The sequence below is a fragment of the Eucyclogobius newberryi genome, unplaced genomic scaffold (assembly GCF_026437365.1).
Source record: "Eucyclogobius newberryi isolate DKJ021-1_F unplaced genomic scaffold, fEucNew1.0.hap1 SCAF_22, whole genome shotgun sequence".
Taxonomy (NCBI): Eukaryota; Metazoa; Chordata; class Actinopteri; order Gobiiformes; family Gobiidae; genus Eucyclogobius; species Eucyclogobius newberryi.
This window is the reverse complement of record NW_027315857.1, coordinates 12370102-12384420: the sequence shown is the minus strand read 5'-3', so window position 1 is coordinate 12384420 and position 14319 is coordinate 12370102. Positions and strand designations below refer to the sequence as shown.

The 14319-nt window shown below is 38.3% G+C and overlaps 3 protein-coding genes across 3 annotated transcripts; all 3 read left to right on the top strand.

The window, feature by feature from the left end:
* The first annotated feature begins 5 nt into the window (after window positions 1-5).
* LOC140372157 (uncharacterized) lies at window positions 6-4351 on the top strand. The gene is made up of 10 exons (XM_072459438.1): window positions 6-160; window positions 229-341; window positions 414-484; window positions 553-675; window positions 763-858; window positions 920-1051; window positions 1137-1259; window positions 1368-1399; window positions 1556-1596; window positions 1681-4351. The coding sequence occupies exons 1-10, from the start codon at window positions 6-8 to the stop codon at window positions 4104-4106; spliced, it is 3312 nt and encodes a 1103-aa protein (XP_072315539.1). The 3' UTR covers window positions 4107-4351.
* Window positions 4352-5786: 1435 nt separating this feature from the next.
* On the top strand, window positions 5787-8368 carry LOC140371738 (uncharacterized). The gene is made up of 8 exons (XM_072458945.1): window positions 5787-5852; window positions 5931-6053; window positions 6143-6238; window positions 6300-6431; window positions 6522-6644; window positions 6767-6798; window positions 7000-7040; window positions 7137-8368. Exons 3-8 carry the CDS (start codon window positions 6197-6199, stop codon window positions 7964-7966), a joined length of 1200 nt encoding a protein of 399 aa, XP_072315046.1. The 5' UTR covers window positions 5787-5852; window positions 5931-6053; window positions 6143-6196; the 3' UTR covers window positions 7967-8368.
* A 1813-nt stretch (window positions 8369-10181) lies between these two features.
* Window positions 10182-13797, top strand: LOC140372156 (uncharacterized). Its single transcript, XM_072459437.1, has 7 exons — window positions 10182-10232; window positions 10746-10883; window positions 10966-11094; window positions 11173-11210; window positions 11287-11330; window positions 11679-11818; window positions 13705-13797. The coding sequence occupies exons 1-7, from the start codon at window positions 10191-10193 to the stop codon at window positions 13795-13797; spliced, it is 624 nt and encodes a 207-aa protein (XP_072315538.1). The 5' UTR covers window positions 10182-10190.
* The last annotated feature ends 522 nt before the right edge of the window (window positions 13798-14319 follow it).

The window sequence follows — 14319 nt, the reverse complement described above, 5'->3', positions numbered from 1 at the left end:
GGGAAATGGCTGGTAAAGTCAGAAAATTGTTTCATCAAAAGGACTCGACATTAGCAGCGAAAGAATACCATGGATTAGTGAACCAGGGATCAACATGTTACTTGAACAGCGTCCTGCAGGTGCTGTTCATGACAGAGGTCTTCAGAGAAAAAGTCAAAAGGTTTGTAGGAAACTTTATTCAGAATTAAAAGTGTTCTTCAGTCAAATGCATTATGATCGTCTTTTTAGAAACAATGTAGGAGAGGAGCACATTGACAAAGAGCTGAGAGACCTTTTCATAGACTTGGAAGAATATGATTGCTACACATATAAAATCACAACTAAACTCAAGATTACAAATGGTAGAGTACTTTATTTTATTAAAAAAACTTTAATATTGAATTTATTGTAATGATTGTGGTTTGTCTCTCTAGTGCATGAGCAGCGTGATGCAGCAGAGCACTATGAGAAGATCTTACGTCTGACCAGTCCAGAGGCGTCCCAGGTGACATATGAGCTTTGGGTTCTATTCTTTCTTTATTAAGATAGTTTGATTTATGTCTTTGTTCACAGATCTTCCATGGAGAGCTCTTAAACACAAATACATGTAAGAAGTGCAACACTAAAACTGAGAGTCCAGCAGGATTCTGGCAGCTTCCTCTTCCTCTGGTGGACAACAACAATGAATACAGCGTGGTGAGACCAAATAAAGCCTTTTCTGACAGACACAGCAAGAAAGGAAATGTTAAAGTTTTTTTTCAAATTAATGAAATGCTTCTTCAGGAAAAAGGCATTGAGGACTTCTTCCGTTCGTCAGAGATCAGTGGAGATGATCAGATGTACTGTGAGACCTGTGATGAGAAATGTGATGCTGTTCTGGTGAGTAACAGTGATATTTGTGAGTGACGTCTGACATGGTTTTGACCCGTGTTTGTCCCAGGATTGTGGTGTGAAACATCATCCAGAGGTGTTGGTGCTTTTGTTAAAGCGCTTTGAGTTTGACTACAAATACATGACGTATGTGAAAGTCAAGCAGCCGGTGAACGTGCCCAACACTCTGCAGATATCAGGGGTAAATAGTCTATCAGTTGTAAGTAAAACGTCAATGAAGTTACTGACTGTACTCTGTGTTATGTCTCATTCAATATTCTTCACAGAATCAGTCGTATGAACTATATGCCCTTGTGGAACATTCTGGAGAACTGAGATATGGACATTATATTTCCACTATCAGGTCCCAGGACGATGGCAAATGGTATCAGTTTAATGACTCTCAAGTGGTAAGTCTGAACGTAACAAAGCAAATGTAGAAACAAATCAATCCATTGAATAGAGGAGATTTTAAAAATATGATTTTAAAATCAATGTGCATGTTGTTCCTTATTTAGGCTCCACACAAAGCTCCACCAGCACTGGAAAGGTATGAATCATCATGAATCAACAAAAGAAATCCCTACAAATTCATGTGTCAAAGCTATTACAGGTTTATTCTTAGTGGATTACTTGCAGACACTCCTGTCACCAAGTATCTAACTACAACTACTAACCTATTACTGGTACTATTATATCCGTATAGATCCCGAAGTGCTTATCTACTGTTTTACCAAAAACTAAAAGGTAAGAGAAAAATCCAAGGAGAATATATGAAACAGACAAAAAATGTGATTGTAATGTTTATTATTCTAAAATACTCCACTTTAGAAACTCCACTGCTCAATAAGGCCAATGGCACTGGAGACATCAGCGAAATAACCGAGGAAGAACAAGTTCCAGATCAAAACAAACTGGAAAATGAAGAAACGCCTGGCAGTTCTGCGCGGAAGAGGGCTAGATCATTCGACGAGGCTCAACAAGAAGACACGGCAAAGAAACCAAAACAGGAGCAAGGTTCTGATCAGAGAGGTCAGAAATGTCCAGATTTAGACATTGGAAGCAGCTCCTCAAGTCTGCAAACATGTGACCCTTATGTGGCAGAATCAAAGAAGGAAAGTGAAGGTAAAGTTGATAATAGCATCACTGACACAGAGTTTAGTGATGATAAAAAGCATTGCTTAAATGAGGAGAATGAACATGTTAAAATTGAGCAGGAATCCCAGTCAGAAATCAAGCAACAATTAGAGTCTGGAAAAACTGATCAGCTCAGTCAAATACAATCAAATCATGAAAGATGGGACAGACCAGTTCACCCAGAAACTGAAACGTATTGTGATGGAGTTATAATAAATACAAACAGTGAAACTCTAGTGAATACAAAGAACAGTGGTGAGGAAAGATTGGTCAATGAGTCAAATCATGGTCTTAATGAAAGTTATGAACACAATAGTAAAATAATTATGCAGACAGATCTGACAGAGGTACAAAAGGAAGGCGGTTCCACAAAACCAGACTTTGAGCGAAATGAACAAGACCAAGGAATGAAAGAAAAAAATGAAATTAGTAAGAATTGTTGTGGACATTGTGAAGGATGTGAAGATATGCCCTCATGCCCAGATGTCAACACAAATATAAATCCGATAAATGAAGAAATGACAGGATCTAAAGAAGCATATAAAAGCCCTAGTTCAGGAACTGTAACTTCAGTGAATGCAAAGGGTGATAAAGGTGGTGGGGGTGAGAATGGATCTGTCGTGGAGTTTAATCCTGGTTCACAATATTGGGTTAATAACATACAAGATACTATGGCCGAGGCACAAAAACGTGGTGAGGTAGAAAACCGGGGAGAATGTTCTATCAAATCAGAAGATAATGGAGGATGTGAGGGTCGGCTGTCGTGTCCAGGTGTTGATATGGCAATAGAAAAGCAAGAGCACGGGAGTGACCGGGAAGAAGCAACGTTAGGGGAAAATCCAGCCACAATAGATCCAGCCATAATAGATTACTGTCGTAATAGACCTCTTAGCCAAGACAGATCTTTAGAACAGCAAACAACAAATGCAACAGATGAAATCATAGATAAAATCAAGTATAGCACAGACGAAACAAAATCTGGAGAACTTTATATGATGAACGCATCGTCCAGTCCAGTAGATGTAACGTTTGAAGAGGAAAACAGTTCATCAAAAAAAGAAATGAAACCAAGTGAAAGCAGTTGTAAAATGTACGATGACAACGGAGAAAAAGGTTGTAAAGATGATGGAATCATCTGTAGAACTCATGATCAGGGACTTTATCAGAAGAGGCCTAGCTCTACTGAAAGTGACAGTCCCATGCCAAAATGTCACCCAAAAGAAAGCCTCACATCAGTGGAGGGAGATAAAGAGAAGGCAGGTGATGGTTTGGAAGATGATGTAGGTGGGGCCATTGTTCAAAGTGATTATAAGGACACAACAACTGCACATAAAGAGACTGGTGCTGGTTATTGCACATCTGTGAACCACAAAGATATAGAATCTTTCTCAACAGTGCAGAAGGTTGAGGCAGAGGTAGGAAAAGAGAAAAATGATCAGATTTTTAATTCAGAAAAAATGAAAAGAAATGAAAAATCAGACTTCAGTCTCAATGGCCAAGGAGGGAGCAACATAGATGGATATGTGAATTCAGAGGAGACAGTCAAGGTGGAACGTCGTCTGTTGACTAGATATGATCTTTACCTTCATAGCATGGAAAATAAACAATCAAATAGATGGGACAGAGAAAAACACAACACTGTTCAACCAGTACAAGAGACAACAACTAATCAGGCAAAATACTATAGTTCTGGGGGGAAAAAAGAAGTATTTAAACAAGAAAATGCTCTAGACACTTCCTGCAATGTCCATTCAAGTGAAATGGCAGGTCATTTAGAAGGCCGTGGCTACAGAGCCGCGGCGCGGTCAAATGGCCCAGCAGTTTCAGGAACCGCGGCACTGCCATGTATCCTAATGGCTAACCCCAACCCTAACCTTAACCCTAACCCTAACCCTGACCCCAACCCTAACCCGGCGCGGTCAAATAGCGCAGCAGTTTCAGGAGCCGCGGCACAAAATAACATGGCAGTTTTGGCCGCACGCCGCGGCTCTGTAGACACCCCCAATTTAGAAAGACATGTCACGGTTACAGGGATGGAATATGAGAAGTGTGTTGTGACAATAGAAGGAAATGTAGAGACGATAAAGATTACACCAAAGAAAAAACTAAATAAGTTATAAGTTGTTTATTAGTTCCAGCAATCCTGTACATACACCTGACAGCTGTGGTGTTTTAGCTGCCATATTAAGAATGAATTCCTGTTTGATTTATTCATATTTTTATTGTTTCTAGTCTATGTATGGAAAGTTATAATTTAAAAAATGTGTATAGTATAACAAACAGTGCTATGTTGGTCATGAACAAATCAAATATATTTGGTGTGTATAATATATATTGTGGGAGGGGCAACATTCACAATAATCATAATTAATGTCTGTAATGGTGATGGTAGAAGGCCAAAATCATGTTTACTTTTGAGATGTTACAGAATAAAATGTTGGGTGATAACATTTTTATTGTTTGTTTGTGCATTAATTTCTTTTGCCCGACTATAAAACTTTAGCCAAAACTAAAATGCATAACTTCCTATGCACTTACATTGCAGTCTTTATGTTTTTTTAAATTACAGATTATAAAAGTAGAACAGCTAAACTAACAACTAATAACAGACAAAAAAGACAAATTCATTGAACATTGAAAAATATGGTATATTCTGCAGATTTTTTTTTCCAAATGACTTTGTACAACCTGCTTTACCTGTGCCAATTTATACATTTGTTGAGTGTTAAAAAGGTATTAACAATTGTCAATTAAAATATGGTCCAGTCTGGGTTCATTTGTGCAGAGGTTGTGACAAATCTATGTGTAGCCCATTTCAGTTCTAAGGATTTATTTGGCCTGATATTGTGAGAGCTGGAATGGCATTAAATCGTTCCAATATTTTTAGAAGTAATTTTCTGTAAAGCTCAAGAGGAAGTGTGTTTGAAGCACGTGGTCCTCAAACACTGGGTGAGGGCCCGAATTTAGACATCTAATGTACGAAGGCACTGTGGTTGTACAATGGTAAATGAAGCACTTTCTTTTATCCCATTCGTATTGCGATTGTGTACTGTTCAACCTGAAAATGAAACATTTAAAAAACAACAACAACAAAACAAGTCTGTCCGATGCATTTTGAACGCAGAGCACAAAGATTGTATTCTAGCATTTCTTGTGTAATACAAATGTATGAAATAAAACACATACTCTGCAGTTCCTGGTAAATTATTAAACAAGAAAGAAGGATAAGAACAGTTTATGGTGCCACTGCCACACAGCTCTTACACTCGATCAGCTGGTACCTGTTTTTCCAGTGCACCTTGAACTCAGTGCAAAGAAATGAAAGAGAAACTATTTGAAGTTATTGAAGTTTAAGTCCTGGGACATGAGAGTTACAGAGTGGCTGGGGAAATGGCTGGTAAGGTCAGTACAGGGTTTCATCAAAAAGACTCGCCATTAGCAGAGAAAAAATACCATGGATTAGTGAACCAGGGAGTTACAGACTACCTGAACAGTGTCCTGCAGGTGCTGTTCATGACAGAGGACTTCAGAGAAAGAGTCAAAAGGTTTGTAGTCAGCAACATTTATTCAGAATTGAAAGTGTTCTTCAGTCAAATGCTTTATGATTATCTTTTTAGAAACAATGCAGGAGAGGAGCACATTGACAAAGAGCTGAGAGACCTTTTTATTGACTTGGAAGAACATGTTGCCAACACATCTAAGATCACAACTAAACTCAAGATTACAAATGGTAGAGTACTTTATTTAAAAATACAAATACATTATTATTGAAATGATTGTGGTCTGTCTCTCTAGTGCATGAGCAGCGTGATGCAGCAGAGCACTATGAGAAGATCTTACGTCTGACCAGTCCAGAGGCGTCCCAGGTGACATATATGAGCTTTGGCTTCTATTCTTTCTTTATTAAGATTTATTTTTATTTTTATTTATGTCTTTGTTCACAGATCTTCCATGGAGAGCTCTTAAACACAAATACATGTAAGAAGTGCAACACTAAAACTGAGAGTCCAGCAGGATTCTGGCAGCTTCCTCTTCCTCTGGTGGACAACAACAATGAATACAGCGTGGTGAGAGCAAATAAAGCCTTTTCTGACAGACACAGCAAGAAAGTAATGTTGTTTTAAAAAATTAATTAATTAATTAAATGCCTTTTCAGGAAAAAGGCATTGAGGACTTCTTCCGTTCGTCAGAGATCAGTGGAGATGATCAGATGTACTGTGAGACCTGTGATGAGAAATGTGATGCTGTTCTGGTGAGTAACAGTGATATTTGTGAGTGACGTCTGACATGGTTTTGACCCGTGTTTGTCCCAGGATTGTGGTGTGAAACATCATCCAGAGGTGTTGGTGCTTTTGTTAAAGCGCTTTGAGTTTGACTACAAATACATGACGTATGTGAAAGTCAAGCAGCTGGTGAACGTGCCCAACACTCTGCAGATATCAGGGGTAAATGCTCCCAATAGTCAGTTCTATGTAAAACGTCAATGAAGTTACTGACTGTACTCTGTGTTATGTCTCATTCAATATTCTTCACAGAATCAGTCGTATGAACTATATGCCCTTGTGGAACATTCTGGAGAACTGAGATATGGACATTATATTTCCACTATCAGGTCCCAGGACGATGGCAAATGGTATCAATTTAATGACTCTCAAGTGGTAAGTCTGAACGTAACAAAGCAAATGTAAAAATAAATCAATCCATTGAATAGAAGAGATTTTAAAAATATGTTTTAAATCAAATTCAATGAGCATGTTAAAAAAATGTGTTCCTTATTTAGGCTCCACACAAAGCTCCACCAGCACTGGAAAGGTATGAATCATCAAGTATAATTTACAGTGGCCCCGAAGAGGTGTTGATGTATAAAAATGGCAAATAAAAAAGAAATCCCTACAAATTCATGTGTCAAAGCTATTACAGGTTTATTCTTAGTGGATTACTTGCAGACACTCCTGTCACCAAGTATCTAACTACAACTACTAACCTATTACTGGTACTATTATATCCGTTTAGATCCCGAAGTGCTTATCTACTGTTTTACCAAAAACTAAAAGGTAAGAGAAAAATCCATCTAAAGGAGAATATATGAAACAGACATTTAAACACAACTGCAATTATAATGCTGATTATTCTAAAATACTCCACTTCAGAAACACCTCTTAATGGCACTGGAGACATCAACGAAACAACCGAGGAAGACCAAGATCCAGATCCAAACAAACCGGAAAATGAAGAAACGCCTGGCAGTTCTGCGCAGAAGAGGGATGGACCATTTGACGAGGCTGATCAGAAAGGTCAGAAATTTCAAGATTTAGACATTGGAAGCAGCTCCTCAAGTCTGCAAACATGTGACCCTTATGTGGCAGAATCAAAGAAGGAAAGTGAAGGTAAAGTTGATAATAGCATCACTGACACAGAGTTTAGTGATGATAAAGAGCATTGCTTAAATGAGGAGAATGTTAAAATTGAGCAGGAATCCCAGTCAGAAATGAAGCAACAATTAGTGTCAGAGGCAAAAAAAGAGAAAAATTATCATAATATTAATTTAGAGAAACTGAAAATAACTGAAAAATCAGACTTCAGTCTCAATGGCCAAGGAGGGAGCAACATAGATGCACGTGTGAAATCAGAGGAGACGGTCAAGGTGGAACGTCGTCTGATTACTAAATATGATCTTCACCATAGCATGGAAATGAAACAATCAAATAGATGGGACAGAGAAAAACACAACACTGTTCAACCAGTACAAAAGACAACAACTAATCAGGCAGAATACTATAGTTCTGGAGTAAATAAAGAAGTATTTAAACAGGAAAATGCTCTCGACACTTCCTGCAATGTCCATTCAAGTGGAATGGCAGGTCATTTAGAAAGACATGTCACGGTTACAGGGATGGAATATGAGAAGTGTGTTGTGACAATAGAAGGAAATGCAGAGGTGATAAAGATTACACCAAAGAAAAGACAAAATATGAGATAAGTTGTTTATTAGTTCCAGCAATCCTGTACATACACCTGACAGCTGTTGTGTTTTAGCTGCCACATTAAGAATGAATTCCTGTTTGATTTATTCATACTGTTATTGTTTCTAGTCTATGTATGGAAAGCTATAATTTAAAGAAAGTGTATAGTATAACAAACAGTGCTATGTTGGTCATGAATAAATCAAATCAAATATATTTGGTGTATATAATATATATTGTGGGAGGGGCAACATTCACAATAATCGAAATTAAAGTCTGTAATGGTTGATTTGTTTGTTGAGTACATGATTGTTTAAGTTATTCATATCACTGGAAATGTGTCTTTTTTTTAGTAGAAGGCCAAAATCATGTTTACTTTAAAGATGGTATTGAATAAAATGTTGGGCAATAAAATTAAATTGTTCGTTTGTGCATTTATTTCTTTTGCCTGACTTTAGCCAAAACTAAAATGCATTACTTCCTATTCACTTACATTGCAGTCTTTATGTTTCTTAAATGACAGATGTAGAACGGCTAAACTAACAAGTAATAACAGACAAAAAAGACAAATTCATTGAACATTGAAAAATATGGTATATTTTGCAGATTTTTTTTCAAATGACTCTTTATAACCTGCTTTACCTGTGCCAATTTATACATTTGCTGAGTGTTAAAAACGTATTAACAATTGTCAATTAAAATATGGTCCAGTCTGGGTTTATTTGTGCAGAGGTTGTGACAAATCTATGTGTAGCCCATTTCAGTTCTAAGGATTTATTTGGCCTGATATTGTGAGTGCTGGAATGTAGGGACCACGCCACAACAATGGAGTATGAAAAAATGTTTATTAATAAATGACGACGATGGATCGACGATGGGGCGACGATGGGGCAACGATGGGGCGACGATGGGGCGCGACAATGTAGCGACGATCGAGCTACGCTCGAGCTACGATGTAGCGACGATGTAGCGACGATCGAGCAACGAGAGTTGGCTGGGACTCAGGACGGGGGCTCTGTCTCGGGTAATCAGCCCAGCCGATTCAGAACCCTCCCCCCGTAGATGGTGATGTGTTAAGGTGAAGATGATAGAGACATGGGGTTGGAGGGCGGAGTCGAGAGAGGAGAGATGACAAGAGATGCTGTGAATATGCCTTATAAGTAGGGCTTCTGGGTAATTAGAGGTGTGGTTAGAGAGTGGGGCGTGTTTACTGGTGGAGTAGAGGTTGAGGCGTGGTCCCGCTCCTGAACCCACGTTGGCGATTTGACATCTCCAACTCCACTCATTTTCTGTAAAGCTCAAGAGGAAGTGTGTTTGAAGCACGTGGTCCTCAAACACTGGGCGAGGAGCCGAATTTGGACATCTAATGTACAAAGGCACTGGTTGTACAATGGTAAATAAAACACTTTCTTTTACCCCATTCATATTGAGATTGTATACTGACTTTATTTGTTCTTTGTATGATGCATTGTTTTGTATGAAAACTGTTCAACCTGAAAATGAAACATTTAAAAAAAAAAATCTGTCTGTTGCATATTGAACGCAGAGCACAAAGGGTGTATTTTAACATTTCTTGTGTGATTAAATGTATGAAATAAAACACGTACTCTGCAGTTTCTGGTCATATTATTAAACAAGAGAGAAGGATAAAAAATGTTTTTAAAAGGCCATCATCATGAAGAACATAAGTGCAGCTTAAACAGGGTGAGCAGAGAAGTTCTGAAAGTTAATTCAAATAAAATCACACTGCCACTGCCACACAGCTCTTACTCTGTTTAGCTCTGTTTTTCCGCTGTACCTTGAACTCAGCGCACGGAAATGAAAGAAAACTATTTGATGTTATTGAAGTTTAAGTCCTGGGACATGACAATTACAGAGCGGCTGGGGAAATGTCTGGTAAGGTCAGTACAGGGTTTCATCAAAAAGACTCGCCATTAGCAGCGATAAAATACCATGGATTAGTGAACCAGGGAGTTACAGACTACCTGAACAGTGTCCTGCAGGTGCTGTTCATGACAGAGGACTTCAGAGAAAGAGTCAAAAGGTTTGTAGTCAGCAACATTTATTCAGAATTGAAAGTGTTCTTCAGTCAGATGCATTATGATCATCTTTTTAGAAACAATGCAGGAGAGGAGCACATTGACAAAGAGCTGAGAGACCTTTTTATTGACTTGGAAGAATATGATACCTTCACATATAAAATCACAACTAAACTCAAGATTGGAGAGTGGAGAGGACCAGATGTACTGCGAGACCTGTGATGAAAAGTGTGATGCAGTTCTGGTGAGTGCAGATGAAACGTGTAGAGCAGGCCCGGGGACAAAATCAGGCCCTCCAAGCGATTTAATCTGGCCACAAACCTATCTTCTAAATATAAAAACAAAAACATAAATGACTGGTTTAATTCTTGGTTAGCACTAATTTAGACCTGGTTTAGTCTTGGTTTATTCCTTGTTAAATTCTTCTTTAGACTTGGTTAGATTCAGGTTTAGTCCTGTTTCAGATTTGGTTGGTCCTAGTCTAGTTTAATTCTGGTTCAGTACTGCATGGGTAATTTAGCAAAGCAATATTGGTATTTTTTTTTCCGCTCAAAAATCAAATCCATCAGTATTTTATTGTATTAATTCAATTTATTGAAATAGTGTTGGGAATATTTTGTGCAACCCGAAATGTTGCAGTCGTGGCTTGTTGTGTTGAGCCCTTTTGGCCCTTTGAAAAATCTAGCCCTTGAGAAAATGAATTTGAAAATTCCTGGTGTAGAGTTTACCCCTTATTTCTGACTCATATTTGTCTCAGGATTGCGTGGTGAAACATTACCCAGAAGTATTAGTGCTCCTGTTAAAGCGCTTTAAGCTGGTATTTGACGGTAAGGCTGTGAGAAAAGTAAAAATCAACTGCCCAGTGAAGATGCCGGACACTCTGCACATGAAGAAGGTGAAGTAGAACATTTTTATAGAGGCTGTTTCAGTATCAGACTTAAATCCACTGACATTTAGCCGCTTTAATATTTTTCTAGACTAAGATATACAAACTGTACGCTTTTGTGGATCATTTTGGAGAGCTGCAAAGTGGACACTATATGGCAAGAATCAAACCTCAGGACGATGAACAATGGTACATTTTTGACGACCAAAATGTCCAAGTGGTATGTTTAAATCATCCTAATTTTCAACATAATTAAATCAAAACACAGCTGTCAAAATGCATCTCTTTCTCTCAACAGTTGAGCTACAAACATTTCCAACTGGATTCCACAGAGACGTATGTTTTGTTTTGTTTTTAATCAGTTTATTTAATGTGGAGTCAATGTATAATCCCTCCTGTTTCATCTGCCCAGGTCCAACGATGTTTATCTTCTGTTTTACCGGCGACAGAAGAAAGGTACGCACAATATAATGCCAGAGCCAAAAAATCACATTGACAATCAAACTCCCGACCTTTGGATTAGTGTGCGAATGCTTTTATTTCTCCATGCTATAAAGAGCAGCTGGAGTGCCTACCACAGAAATGCTTGTTTTTCCCATTATCATGGTGAATATTTAGTAAATAGTTTTACATCAACCAAGAGGAAAATGGTGAGAAAAAATGTAACTTTTAAAATCACAGGAAGTTTAGAGGGAAGTGTTTTTTAAAACAAATTGCTCTATGTCATCAATAATCAACAAAGTCATCTGAGCCTTTAAACCCTGTAATTTAACTATCAAATCATAATGATGTGCTCACATTTAGTGCTTTCTGCTGAGTCCTTGGGCAAGACACAGGCCTTTTATGACGACTTTCATCCAGAAGACGCAAAATATACAGAAGCACATGCCAAAAGATCGTACGGAAACTCTAACGTTACGATTGAAATGCCTGGCGACACTTATGTGAAACCAAGTAAAAATAACAAAACGAGTCAAAACTTTCATCCAGAAGATGCAAAATATATAGATGCACGTGCAAAAAGATCGTACGGAGACTCCAACGTTAATAATGCTAAATTCTTATCTGGCATGTCAACACAAGTGAACAGTGTAGATCCACAATATGATGGAGGGCAATGGAAAGACCAGGCAATGACAAGGAGGCAGCAGCTGAGACAAGCACAATATTCATCAGAAAAGTTCAGCCACGAGGGGCAAACAACATGTCCGTCAGCATGACACTGGAGTAGCAGAATACACGAAACAAAATTTTCAAAGGTTCTGCAAACAAGTTCAACCAAGTCATAGTGTTGATCCAGGTCAAAGTAGGAGACATGATAATATTATTATTGGAAAGCCAATGAGTAGAAGGGATCAGGGCCAAGGATGGACTAAAAGTGAAACAGTGGAGAGGCATAATAGTTTTCATGGATCAGGCAAGTATTATTCACAAGATCTCCAATTAGAGAACTTCAAGAAAGGAATCCACGTACCGGTATATAAAATGACAAATGTGGGAGCAGATGTGCAATATTAAAACAACATAAAGGATGTTGCCAGAGTGTCAGAAGAAGAGGCACATTACAATGGACCATCAGTGCAGAAGCCTCAGCAAGATGTTCCTCGTCAATGCTTGGAAAGATCAAACCAGAAAACAACTCGAAGCAGTTACAACCAACCATCACAAAGAGTGAATAGTGCACGTGGTGGAGGTCACAGCTCTGTTAGAGGAGGAGATGGAGAGTGCAAATCAATGGAAAGGAAAAGCAAAAATTACCCAAAACAAAATGCAAAAATTAGTGATAATTTCAGAAATAAATCACATTAAAAAACATGACAAATCCTGAGGCAGAAATAACCCCTGATAGTTTAGCTGAAAAGATGAAACGTTTAACAATCAATGAGTCTTCCAAAACAGAAGAAGATCCTCAAACTTTCATTAAGGTTGAGGGAGAAGTGGTGCTTAAAACAAATCGTCACAAAAGCAGGAGGTGGACTAGTCATTGTTATTGCTGTTGTGGAAGAAAACACTCACTCACACAAATGACTAGGCATGCATTGTATCAGATGTAAGGAATGTTTTATAATTATGTTCCTGGTTTGGGTGATTTGTTTCTTCATCCTGCACAAATACTAAAATACTGTACTTTCAGATTATATATACGTATATATAGTATGGTTTTGAATCTACTTTAACTTCTCTATTTCCTTAATGTTCAGGAAAACAAAGGCTGTATTCCAGTACTTCTTGTGTCATTAAATGTATGAAATAAAACATGTACTCTTCAGTTTCTGTTCATATTATTAAACAAAAGAAAGAAGGATTAAAAAAAAAAAAGGGCATCATCATGAAGAACATAAGTGCAGCTTAAACAGGGTGAGCAGAGTCCTGGAAATGTAATTAAAATAAAGTCACAGTTAATGGTGCCACTGCTTAGAAGGTTATTTTGTGTTTTCATTAAAAAAAAAAAAAAAATATTACATTGATTTTTTATTTTTTTTTGCCATCGAATCTTCTTAAAATATTCATTGTATATAAATACGATAATTTTTTGTTATTTTCGTTATCTATGGGTGGAAAAAATCGATGGAAAAAAAAAATCTTAATAAAAACACAAAATAACCTTCATACTCACACACAGCTCTTACACCAGTGGTTCTTAACCTGGGTTCCATCAAACCCCAGGGGTTCGGTGAGTCAATCTCAGGGGTTCGGCGGAGGTCAAGACACACATCCGACTCATATGATTCGTGATGACACGCCCCGCTTGGCCTGTCTGTGCTGAAGGGAATTTGGTGCTCTCAGTTGTCGACTTGTGACTGTCGTGATGTCTTTCTTAATATTTTAGACTGAATCAAAGCTCACCTTTCTGGGCAACGTCTTTGTACCAGCCTGGCCCCAAAAGGGCCAAAAGGACCAGGCCAGGGTCCCAACAGACTAGCCTGTATCAAAGCCCTCCTTTCTGGGCTAAGTTTTGGCACCATCCTGGCCCCAAAAGGGCCAAAAGGACAAGGCCAGAGCCCCCAGAATCTAGCCTGAGTAAATCCCCTTATATCTGGGCTAAGACATGGCACCAGCCTGGCCCAAAAAGGCCAAAAGGAATAGGGAACAGGCGCCAGAGTTTACCCTGAATCTCAGCCCTCCTTAGGGTTAAGTCTTGGCACCAGCATGGCCCCAAAAGGTCAGCCTCTGGGGCCATTTCCCTTGTCCTTTTCTATAACTATTATAATATATCTTTGTGAGCAATCCTTTTCAAGGATGCTGAACATAAAAATGAAGAAAAGGAACAGACTTTGTTTTGCGAAAATGACTTGAGAGTGGCACTTGCAAAGGTGTGGCTTTTCTGAACTGGTCTCTGAAAGGCAAGAGCAGAAGTCACACTGATTTGCAGTTCATTACTATGTTTTTGTTTTTGTGTGAAAATCTTGTTTTGATGATTTTGTTCTTTGAACACATTGATGCT